This window comes from Urocitellus parryii, chromosome 7, assembly GCF_045843805.1.
Source record: "Urocitellus parryii isolate mUroPar1 chromosome 7, mUroPar1.hap1, whole genome shotgun sequence".
In the NCBI taxonomy this organism is placed as follows: Eukaryota; Metazoa; Chordata; class Mammalia; order Rodentia; family Sciuridae; genus Urocitellus; species Urocitellus parryii.
In genome coordinates, this window is record NC_135537.1 from 134,524,081 (window position 1) to 134,536,572 (window position 12,492).

The 12,492-nt window shown below is 40.4% G+C and overlaps 1 protein-coding gene across 3 annotated transcripts in view; it reads left to right on the forward strand.

Moving 5' to 3' along the window:
* Zzef1 (zinc finger ZZ-type and EF-hand domain containing 1) overlaps positions 1-12,492 on the forward strand; it is a 125,774-nt gene that overhangs the window by 76,295 nt on the left and 36,987 nt on the right. For all 3 annotated transcript variants that reach the window (XM_077800513.1, XM_026393916.2, XM_026393917.2), the window contains 6 exons: positions 1,751-1,889; positions 3,728-3,893; positions 5,205-5,467; positions 6,682-6,854; positions 9,225-9,375; positions 10,595-10,734. In XM_077800513.1, coding sequence (XP_077656639.1) covers positions 1,751-1,889; positions 3,728-3,893; positions 5,205-5,467; positions 6,682-6,854; positions 9,225-9,375; positions 10,595-10,734 — 1,032 coding nt within the window. The remainder of the gene's footprint in view (positions 1-1,750; positions 1,890-3,727; positions 3,894-5,204; positions 5,468-6,681; positions 6,855-9,224; positions 9,376-10,594; positions 10,735-12,492) is intronic.

Genomic DNA, 12,492 nt, shown 5'->3' on the forward strand with positions numbered 1-12,492 from the left:
CTGAGAGGGCATTCTGGACCTTCATATCTGGTATTAACCTGAGAGGCTCTGCATGCTGATGTGACTGTCAATGGCTCCCTCCCACAGAACTAGACTCAAAAAAGAGTGTCTTGCAAGGCTGATGTACTGTGTTAGGTATCGATTCGTTAATTTACAGTGAGAAATAGAATTGTTACAGGACCTGGGTTCTTGTGTCCTTGGGCAGCACATTTTCTTCATGGAGGCAAGCACCAGGGATGCTTGTCTGATGAGTGAGGAAGCAGCCATCTGTATACTGCAGTCAGAGCTGCATGATGCAGATGAGTAAGGCACCTGGCTCAGGTGGCCTGTCCATCCATCTCCACATTAGGTGTTAACTTTGTTGCTACCACAGGTGCCAGGCTTCTGCTTGCCTCAGAGTCATTCGTATTTTATGCTTGAGTGCCTACTTGCGCTGACCACTTTGCTCATGTGGCACTTCTGTAGTGCTTGGAATTTTTCTCTGGGCCCACAATTGAGCCTTGTGATTTTTTTCTCTCTTTTATGTTAATACCTTATTTGGAGCCATTCTGTATTTCTCAAGTGATGGACATATTTCCTCTGCTGCTACGTATCTACTACTATATGTGACTTACATATTTAGTTCCTTCATTTCTAGGCCCTAAAGATAAATTGTACTATAGCCTCCAAATATTTCCAGTAAACAATCTGCTTGCTTATGAAACAGTGTCTTTACTATCTCCCTAAAGTTTTTTTTTTAATTTCTTCATTTTTTGTTGTTGGTGCATTGTAGTTGTACATATTGATGGGATTTGTTGTTACATATTGGTGTAGGCACACAATATAACAATATAATTTGGCCAAAAGTTTATTTCTTAGCACCTAAAAAAAATGCACCTTTTGCAGTGTTTCCTGTCTCTGTGAACGCTACCAATGTCCAGCCAAAAACCCAAACTAAATATTTGGATGCTATTCTTGGCTGTTCCCTTTTACTGAACCCCACATCAAGTCAGTCACCAAGGTTTCTCACTTCTGCCTCTTGAATACCTCTCAAGTCTGCTCACCTTTCCCTACCCAACTTCTTGCTCAGTTCCAGGCCATATTACCTGTTCATTTGAACAACTTCTGTTGTCATCATTTTGTCTTGCCCTCTTCAATCCCTTGTTTTACTCAGAGATCAGGGGAACTTTCAGAACATTCAAATCTAATTCCATTACTCTCCTACTTAAAAACAGTCAATAGCTCCTTAGGCTAGCATTCAAGTTCCTTGTGGTTTAACCTTTTCAACTTCATCTGGTTATTCCCCCACCTTCTCTATATTCTACATAAAGGGTTATCGCCAACTTCATAAACCCTTGTCTTGCCGTCTTTTGCTTCCTGTAGAACTTTCTATATCTTTTACTTTTATCTGATATGTCTAACCACATTTATCCCCTCCCAACTAGTACCTCTTTCTCCCTCAGGTCTCAACTGAGGAATTTATCTCCTTTGGAAAACCTTCCTTGACCCTCCTAATACCCAGTGATAGCCATCCTCTATGTTCTGTAAGCCTCCCAAATTTGTATGTGAAAGCACATATCACACCCAGATGATCATCATCTACTTGCTTAAAGGATTTCCCAACTAGACACTTAGTTTATTCAGCTTCAAATCCTAGCACCTAGTATAATGCCTGGGTCATCTTGAGTACCTATTGAATGAATGAGTTGGTTAATGAATAGTGGCCACATTAGAAAGTCTCATGGTTAATTGTGTTTATTTCACCTTACAGATGCACATGTTTATTGCTCGCTACTGTGACCTGTTAAATGTGGACATCTCTTGTGATGGGTGTGATGAGATTGCTCCCTGGCATCGCTACCGGTGTCTACAGTGCAGTGACATGGATCTGTGCAAAACTTGCTTCCTAGGTAAATTTCAAAGACTAAGTATGTCATATTCAACAGTCATAATTGTTTCTATTTTCTGTGATCTGGCCATCTTTTAAAACCCTCTTTTTATTAAATAGATATACTGCCCATTGGTATCCTCTGACTCTGGCTCCATCTCCCCTGCTCAGTGATCAGGTCCACTGCTCTTATATGACAGCCTTTTATCTCCCACTGTGCTGGGTGGGCACTTAATAAATACTCAGGACCAATGGATATATATGTTTAGTTGGGTTTCCAGGAATTTTTTTTTTTTTTTTTTTTTTTTTTTTTGTGGTACTAGGGATTGAATTCAGGGCACATTGATGCTAGGCAAGTGCTCTACCACTGAGCTACATCTCCAGACCTCAGGAAATAGTTTTTGCTTCTGAATCATGCAGTATTTACAAATAGCAAATCACACGCACAAAGAAAACATTCAAAAAATCTTTAACTTGTAGGTATTGAGTGAGGCAAAGCGTATCAATAGAAGTGAACATTGGACTGCTCTGTGTATACATGGTTAGACACAGCTCCTGCTCTGGAAACATTTATAATTTAGCCGGGAGACTGACTGTATCCACAGATGTCTATTCCAATACAAGGGTGAATATGCTGAGTTATCAATGAGTAGTATAGATTTCTTCTGGAAAAGTTAAGAAGTAGCCATGGTGTTGCTGTAGGAAAGGCTTGTGGAAGAAGTAGAATGAGACTTGGTCTTTGAAGAAAAGAACTAGATGAGTCAAAGGAAATTCTAAAGATGGGGTCACCATCAAGGATAGAATAAGCCCAGGAGGAGAGGAGTGAATGCCTGCAGTGAGTTTAGATGGACACACTTGAGTATTTGTCCAACCAAGTGATAGATTAGGACAGGTGGGACCCCAAGATACCAGGCTAAGAAATTTGAATAGTTTACAGACAATAGGGAAGGTTTACCGAGCATAATATTAACATGATCAGAGCTATATAGAGAAAACAGTTCTGTCTGTGTGAGAGTATCCTTTAGAAGTCAGTGGTTACAAGAGTATTAGAGCCTGAACCTGGTTGTGGCAGCGAGAACAGAAGTGGTCAAATATGAGGAGTATTAAGCAGAATCTACATCAGGACTTAGAGTCCCGCTGGACTTGGAATAGGAAGAGAGCAGAGCAACCAATCTCCCTTTTTTTGAAGTTCTGGGGATTGAACCCTAGGGCACTCTACCGCTGAACTATATCCCTAGCCCTTTTAAAAATGTGTTTGGTTTTTGGCACAGGGTTTTGCTAAGTTGCTTAGGCTGGCCTGGAACTTGTGATCCTCTGCCTCAGAGGCTGAGGCCTCCCAGGTAGCTGAGATTGCAGACGTGCACCACCACACCTGACTAGCCAGTACTTTTCACGTCTATCATCTAAATCTCTACTCTCTAGATCTGAGGTTATGAAGTCTGTTTACATCTGTGGTTCTAGAATGAAAAAGTAAGAGCAAATACTTGATCATTCCTTAGTGTTTGCTGAGGAACATACCTATAGATTCTTCATATTTGTCAGAGGAGAGTCATGGGAGACAGCTCACAAATTGGCATAGACTTGATTCTGCCAAACAACATTCATGTTGAGAATTGGTAATTTATTTAATCAGACTGTGGCACTGGAGAAGTAGGGTCAACATTGCTGAGCAATTCTGTACTGGTATTGTCATTCACATGCTCAGAGCCACTGGGGCAGAGTGTCCTGGTCTCCAAAGGATGCCTACAGCTCCTGCCTTCCTCAACAGTAAATTGGGAGCAATTCTAGTACTGAGATTGGTTTGTTAGAACTTCTGGGATCCCTGTGCCCTATCCACCTAATACTCCTGTTTTTCTCCAGGTGGAGTGAAGCCTGAGGGCCATGGAGATGACCATGAAATGGTCAACATGGAATTTACCTGTGACAACTGCCAGGGTTTGATTATAGGCCGGAGAATGAATTGCAATGTGTGTGATGACTTTGATCTTTGCTATGGATGCTATGCCGCAAAGAAATATTCCTATGGGTAGGTCTCAGGGACCTAGAGCCATGTAACCTTTTCTTTATTTATTTCTTCGCTTAAAGAGAGGGCTTCTTATTTTTTTCTTTTTTTCTTTTCTTTTTTTTTTTTTTTCAGTGGTACTGGAGATCAAACCTAGGGCCTCACACATGCTAGGCAAGTGCTCTACCATGGAGCTATACCCCACAGCCCTCCTTTTATTTTGTGGTACTAGGGATTGAATTCCAGGGGCACTGAACCAATGAGCTACATCCTCAACCCTTTTTATTTTTCAGTTTGAGACAGAGTCTTAGAAAATTGCTGAGGGCCTCATCAAGTTGCTGAAGCTGGCCTTGAACTTATGATCCTCTGCCTCAGCCTCCCAAGTCACTGGGATTACAGGAGTGTGCCACCACACCAGGCTAAATAAGGTTTTTATTACAGAAAATTTCAAACATACCCTAAAGTAGAGAGACTAGTGCAGTGAGTCTTCCTATACCCATTGCCCAGATTCAGCAATTAGGAAGATTTTGTTATATGTGTTTAGTTTATTTCTTTTTTTTCTTTATAAAAACATCTTGAAGCAAATTTGAGACCTTAAATACCTTCTTTCCCATGTACTTTGTCTGAAGATTATAAGTGTTTTCTCACATTACCAAAACACTATTACCACGCCTTGCAAAATTCACAAAAGGGACTTCTTAGCCTGTTTTCCACAGGCAATTCTCTAAAGATTATGAAATCCTGAGCCAGGTGTGGTGGCACATGCCTGTAATCCCAGCAGCTCAGGAAGCTGAGGCAGGAAGATCATGGTTTGAAGCAATTTAGAGAGGCCCTTTGCAATTTACTGAAATCCTGTCTCAAAAAAAATAAATAAATAAAAAATAGGGGGCTGGGTATGTGGCTCAAGCGGTAGCGCACTCGCCTGGCATGCGTGCGGCCCGGGTTCGATCCTCAGCACCACATACAAACAAAGATGTTGTGTCCGCTGAAAACTAAAAAAAATAAATATTAAAAAAAATTTTCTCTCTCTCTCTCTCTCTCTCTCTCTCTCTCTCTCTCTCTCTCTCTTTAAAAAAAAGGGGGGGGGGACTAGGGATGTGGCTCAGTGCTTAAGTGCCCCTGGGTTTAATCCCTGATATCCGACCCCAAAAATTGCAAAATCCTGTAATGTAATGTTATGTTCTATGTTTGTGTTTGTTCATTTTTCTTGTCTTTAACCTTTGAATAACTACAGCCTAGAGGTGACTAATCCCAGAAGCAACTAAACACATGCCCTGGGCCTCTCTTTGGAGCTTCATCAACTCTATAGGCCTTACATATGTCTTGCCTTTGCAGCCATTTGCCTACCCACAGCATCACGGCCCACCCCATGGTGACCATTCGGATCAGTGACCGTCAGAGGCTCATCCAGCCTTACATCCACAACTACTCCTGGCTGCTCTTTGCCGCCCTGGCTCTCTATAGTGCACACCTGGCCAGCACAGAGGTCGTAGATGGGGAGAGACTGGACCCCCAGGCCCATAGCAATGCCATCATCCTGCGGAGCCAGTGCATGCAGCTTGTCGGGGACTGTCTGATGAAGGCTCACCAGGGGAAAGGTGACTATTCATCATGCCCAGAAACCAGGACCAACCCTCAGACTGCTCGACCCAGAGGTAGAAGAGTCCAGTATTCCACACGAGGGGCTCACCTGGTGTGGTACCCAAGTTCACAGATTCAGTTGAGAGAAATGATAGCATTCAAGTGGCATTTAGTTTCTCTAAAATATTTACATGAAGATATAAGAAAGTATTAATAATTAAAACTCTAATTATTAAAGTCTGTGATTGGATTATTTAGTATTTTGATCTATTAGATTTTATGAGGAAGTCTAGATTATTTTTAACATGAAGTACAAATCTATTTCCATGTAACTATTCTAGATGAGAGCTATTTATAAGTAAAATAGTTTAATATAACAGCTGGATGATCTGACTTCACCAAGGATGTTAGGAATAAAGTAAATATTTAGCTGGGCACAGTGGCGCATGCCTGTAATCTCAGCAGCTTGGGAGACTGAGACAGGAGGATTGCGAGTTCAAAGCCAGCCTCAGCAACAGGTGAAGCACTAAGTAACTCAGTGAGACCCTGTCTCTAAATAAATACAAAATAGGGCTGGGGATGTGACTCAGTGGTTGAATGCACCTAAGTTCAATCCTTGGTATGCCCACCAAAAAGAAAGAAAAAAAGAAAAATGTTTAACTTCTGAGAAATTCACATTTCTCTCTGATAATGAACTCCCCATTCTGGTTATTTTAGAGAATCAGACCTACATTAGATAGCAATGGGTAATATCAGTGCATCAGAACAAGTTTTTTTTTTTTTTTCAGTTGTAGATGGACACAATACCTTTATTTTATTTATTTTTATGTGGTGCTAAGTATCAAACCCAGTGCCTCACACATGTGAGGCAAGCATTCCACCACTGAGCTATAAACCCAAGCCTACTTCAGAGCAAGTTTTTATCTCCCAATTGGAATTTAGAAATCTAGTTAGTGGCACTTCTATGAAAGTATAATATTTTTAATTTTTGAAACAAACAATCCTGTTGTATCTTCTCTGTTTTCTTGATAATAAAATGTCCAGACTTTCACCTTCTGAAGTCAGGAACTAAATAGATGTAGATAGCCAGGGATGTTTTTATTAAGTTCTCCTGATTTTGGTTTGTGTAGACCTCAGCCATCTGTTTCTATGCAGTGATAAGTGATTTGAGTCTTTTGCATGAAATAATCTTTGTTATAAACTTTTAACCATTCTCTTTCTTCCCTTATAGGTCTTAAAGCTCTCGCTCTTCTTGGTATATTGCCAGATGGTGACTCTACACCAGAAAACCAAACCCTCCCACTTAGCGTACCTACCCGCACATCAGAGGAACAACAGCTAGAGAAGAAAGTGGTCCAGCCTGCTGAGGAGCCGGCAGAGGCAGGCCCTTTTGTGCATTGCAATGTAAATAGCACTTCTCTATGCAGAGTCATAGTTGAGCTCCGAGAGCCATTCACATGATGAAGCAGAGCTAAAATGTTAGAAGTACAGATCCTCGCTAGATTAGGCTGCTGGGTTCACATCCCTACTCTGTCAGACCTTGGTCATATTACTACAATCTCTGCCTCCATTTTCTCATTTGTAAAATGGGGATGATAATAGCAATACCTATGATATATGGTTGTTGTGAGGGGTTATCTTATACACTTTGAAATAACATGTAAGTGATTAGAATGTGTGCATGGTAAGTTCCATGTCATTGTTAACTATTCCTATTATCTGCCTCCTGGTGGTTTTCCTAATGACTGAACAAGATATGCAACTAGAGTACATTTAAAGATGAAAAGCATTGTATATGTGTAGGTATTTTTATGTTCAATCAACAAATATTTGATACCAAAATCTTACTATTTAGCAAGTAGACACGATAAGTTTATATGTAGTTGCATAGACAGAAAAGCCTTTCTGGTTCCAGGTATTGCCTGTGATAGTGACACTTAAAAGGACTGTCTGATGAATATAGAATAATTTTTATTTAATATTTAAGGTAAGGATCTTTAAGACAAAGATTATGTTTAAGATAAACATTAAAATAATTCACCAGAACTTTTGAATTACATTGTCTTCACACAGTGGCACATGGTATAGGGAGCACATTGAGATCTTTCAGTAAGGCAAGTACCTCTCACAGTCACAGTTGTCTCTTAAAATGGTCTGTATCCATTCTCAGGAGGTTAGGACTGATGTCAGCTAACAGTATCCAGAAAGGGGGAAGCATAAGTTAGCTCCTACTGGGAGAGGACATACCTTCCCCTGTATGTTTGGTGTTACATAACACTTCACCTTTGGCTGCAGAGAGGCAATCAAATTTGGATTTCTCAGACTAAGAGCTGGGCTGCCTCTACCACACACTGAAGTCTTCCCACATCACTTAGATACCTCATATAAGTCTGCGTGACAATGGGGGAAAGACCCTAAGGTCCTGATGCACACGCATTCATTTTCTGACCCCTGCTCAGAAAATGCAGACTGAGGGCTGTCATCTTGCGTGTTGGGCAGCTCACCCTCAGATTCCTAATCCCAGAAGTTTCCTAGCTCCAGCAAGAGCCCCCTTAACAAGTCTCATTGCCAGATGAGATTCTCAAAAGGGCAACAGAGGTATGCTTGTTCATTTGTTAAAATAGAGAACAACTAATGCCAGAATGTGTTAAAGAGGGTGCAAGTATGTGGTTTAGAAATGGTGTCTGCTTTGTTTCAAATTATATATGTTGTGATTTTTTTTTTTTTTTTTTAATGCTGGGGATCAAACCCAGGCCCTTGCGCATGCAAGGCAAGCATTCTACCAAATGAGCTATATTCCCAGCCCTGACCAAGTGGTATATGCAATAGATTTATCAACACCTACCGTATTAACACAAAGTAGATTCTATAGAAAACTGATAGATACATAGCCCACAACTCTGTCCCACAGCCTAAGAATGCTAATTTCTAAATTTTTGTTTTGTTTTGTACTGGAGATTCAACCCAGGGGCACTTTACCACTAAAATGCATCCCCAGCCCTTTTTAAAAAATTTTTTTTGAGACAGGGTCTCGCTAAGTTGCTTAGGGTCTTGCTAAGTTACTGAGGCTGGCCTTAAACTTGCTATCCTCCTGCCTGAACCTCTCAAATTGCTGAAATTATAAAGGTGCATCAACATGCCCAGAAGTAACTCTCCCCCCAACCCCACTGCCCTGTGGTACTGGAAATTGAACCCAGGGCCTCACACGTGCTAGGTAAATGCTCTACCACTGAGCTACATTACATCCCCCACCATTCCAAATATCAATTTCTATATCAATAAAATGTCTACATCAGTGGAATGGAAACAGTATCATGCTTCTAGGCTTTAGATTTGGTATAATCGTATTTTCATGATAATATGAAATCTAAACTTTTTTTCTAATGATAAAAATTTGCTTTTCTATTGAAAAAGAACATACATCAAACATAGTCACCATGGTGTACTAGAAGGAAATGGATAACTTTTTCTTTTTCCCAAGGGAAGAACTATCCATACCTGGCTAAACAGAATGTATTAAAGATCTGGAATAGAGCCATTGCTTATGTGACTACAAGGTCTAACAGGGGCATTTGGAAGATGTTTGGAGGAATGTGACACAATGACTACTATCTTAATGAATCATAGATGTATTTAAAATATGAGTGGCATTTTTAATAATGAATTCAGAAGTTTTTTAATTTATTAAAACTAATGATAAAATTGTACTATAAATAGGATAAATTTTTGTTATTAAAAACCTTAGTTCTTATACACACACCATCATGTTTTTAGGGAAGGAGAGCTGCAGACAAGGAAATCAGACCTTTGGATTACAAGCAGAGAAGTAAGGCAAATGCAGGTATCTTGTTCATGAAGGATCATTCAGGCCAGACCCACATTCCAAATGTACCTGCAGATGCTCACATACCTCCAGGATTTCCAGGTAAAGAATATCTGGCCAGTACCTTATCTCTTTCATCTTCAAATGTACTCTAGCCTGAGCTTGTTGGTTTTACACAATTTTATGTTATTCAGCTACCAGTGTTTCTCCATTCAGTTCAGATAGGGCTGATAACATTTTGAAAGTCACCTTTCATTCACTTTGACTGCTTTCCCACCTTATTTATTTCCTGTATTTACTGAGTGTCTCCCATGTGCCAAGCACTATGCTAGACCCTGGGGAGAACAGAGACTGACTCAGAGGGACACACAGAGCCTCCCTCCCACCTCCCCATTCCACCCCCACTTCCCTGCTGAAGCTCATAGCCTAGGAGAACTTAAGACAGAGGTATAGGTAAGTGTCATAAGGGACCTTGATATATGAGGATCTGTGGTAGGGATCAACATTCAGGGCAGAAAGTACACCATGAGCAAAGACCCTGAAATAGGAAAGTCCCGGAACAATACAGAGGAGAAGTCCCTCTTGGCAGGTGTGTAGATATGGGATACAAGATAAAATGAGACCTCTTCAGTGGGGTTCCTCTGCAAAGGCTTTAGCCGCTTGCCTAGGGATTCCAGGCTTCTCAGCCTGCCTAAGGAATGCAATGGCAAGGCGAGAGCCAGGTTGTTAGAGAATTCATGCATGATGCTGTGGTTGAAGAGATCAGAAGCAAGCCTCAGCCTCCTTCTTAACTGCAGCCCCTGGTGGCAGATCTGTTCCTTCAGCCCTCTGTGTGGAGGTGGGACTGAGCACCTGGCATTCTGCCTCATATTTGGAACCAGCTCTCAGAAGGGGCTGACACTCCACATCTGTCCAGGCCATCAAAGTCCTCTGGAGTTGGATTCCCCTGAGGACCAGCATGCTGGTTCATAGGCAGCAAGTATTGTCAACTACCTACCATGCTCCAGAGACATTGCTAGGTGCCTGGGTACAATACTGAAAGAGATAAAAATCAAAAGGGCAGACAATAAATATGAAATGTTAAATGATAAAATGTTAGCATCTAATTTAAGAGCAGAGTCAGAAGAATGGGGAGGTGTGGGAGGGTAACTGCCCATTCCATAGGGAGCAGGCAGGCTTCCTTGAGAAGAGGACATCTTAAAAATGTGCTCAGCACTAGTTTTTTAAAGTTCCAGCATTACTCTAGAACAGGACAGCACAGTGATTTACTTGGCATGTATAGAATGTGGCAAAATCTGAAAGTTGGCATTTTACAACACAGATGCTGAAAATTCAGAAGTGTCACCTCAGGAGCCAATAGAGGAAAAGGCAGTTACTCCCAACCCTGAGCAGGTGTTCGCTGAGTGTTCCCAGAAGAGGATTTTGGGATTACTAGCAGCCATGTTACCTCCCCTAAAGTCGGTAAGAGACAGGCAGCATTTCTTTGTAAAGGGGGTAATGTCATACTCAGAAAAAAAAAAAAGAAAAAAATGATGTTATACTAGATGCTGAAGCTGAAGCAGATTGTTAATAATAGTCATCTGTGTATCCCTGAGGGAGGAATTTTCAATTAAAATTATTTTCTTCATTGAGCCCTCACTACATTTTGTATATATGTATGTTTGTACGTGTGTGTATGGGGGGTATATATTACAATTTATTGGCTTTATTATAATCATTTTTCTATTATTTTATTTTGAAAAATTTTAAGCTAAGAAAAATTTGAAAGAATGAATGAAAATCTATATAGATTTACTAGTTGTGAATTTATCTCTGCATATTTACATATTGCTTATATTTTTTTCCAAGTTTTGAAAATAACTTGAAATGATCACTGACACTTCAGCATGTGTCTCCTAAAAAGACAATCTCCTATATAACTACAGTGTCATCATCATATTTTAAAATTTTAACATTGATAGAGTAGTTTTATCTTATATAGAGGCTATATACAAATTTTTCTAAAATATTCCTTTAAGCATTTTTTTTAAAAATCAGAATCCACTGAAGAATTGCATTGCATTTACATGGCATACTTATTAGTCTCTTTTAACTGATTTTTCTCTCCTTTTTGTTTGTTGTTTGTTTTGGTAACTTAATCCCGAAGTCTTCAAAGAGTCTAGACAGATCATTATTTTTTATAATTTTCTGGACTCTGCATATTTTTCTTTTTTTAAAAAAATTGTAGTTGTAGATGGACAGCATGCATTTATTTTATTTGTTTATTTTTTTATGCGGTGCTAAGGATGGAACCCAGTGCCTCCATGTGCTAGGCAAGCATTCTGCCACTAAGCTACAGCCCCAGCCCCATAATGAAGTTCTTTTTGAACTTCAGAATAATTTTTTACCAAGGATTTGGCTAGCATTTTCATTGAATTTATATATTAATTTAGTAATTACTGACATCTTTATAAGAGTCTCCTTTTTTTGGTGGGAGGGGGGTTGAACAGAGAGGAATTGGACAGAACATTGATGAAACAGAATTTCTCAAGTCTGCAGAGTTTTGGAGAAAGGAGGTGTCCCCAGTACCAAAGATTTGGTCCTCAGGTCTTTTGATCCAAGGGCCTTTTTTAGTGTTTGCTGGGAGATGCTCAGACTTAGCAATAATTTTTGCTTGAGAGTTGAAAATGATTAACGAATCAGTCACAGTTCACAGGGGCATGACATGAAAAGCAATGTGTTCCTCTTGGTATATAAATGTACAGGGATAAAGAATGAGTCATAAATTCATACCAATCCCTACAATTATCATCATAAACCACAGGTTCATTCTAGTTTTTTCCTTTTTTGTCTTTATAACTCCTGTCTTTAACAGTGAGATCCGAGATCCCATTATCATTTATATGATTACTTATTTGATCAACCTCCCAGCTGCCATTCTTCTTCTTTCAGAGGTGTCCTTGTCTCCCTCTAGACTCTTGACACTCTGCCCTGTGCCTCTACTGGTGAATACTTCCTTTCCGTGCCTGGGGCTGTCCTGATGTCAGGGTACCCCCTTGCATTGAGGCCACCCTCACCCACAGCAGGCTGTTACTCAGCGCAGCATTCTCCTTAGGCTGCATGAAAATGCATGCCAAGCTAAACTCCCCACATGGACGCCCTCACCCCTCCACATGTGCTCAGACACTCACTTCAGGCTGCACTGCCACACTGATGCCCCCATTCAGAGCTCAACTCTTG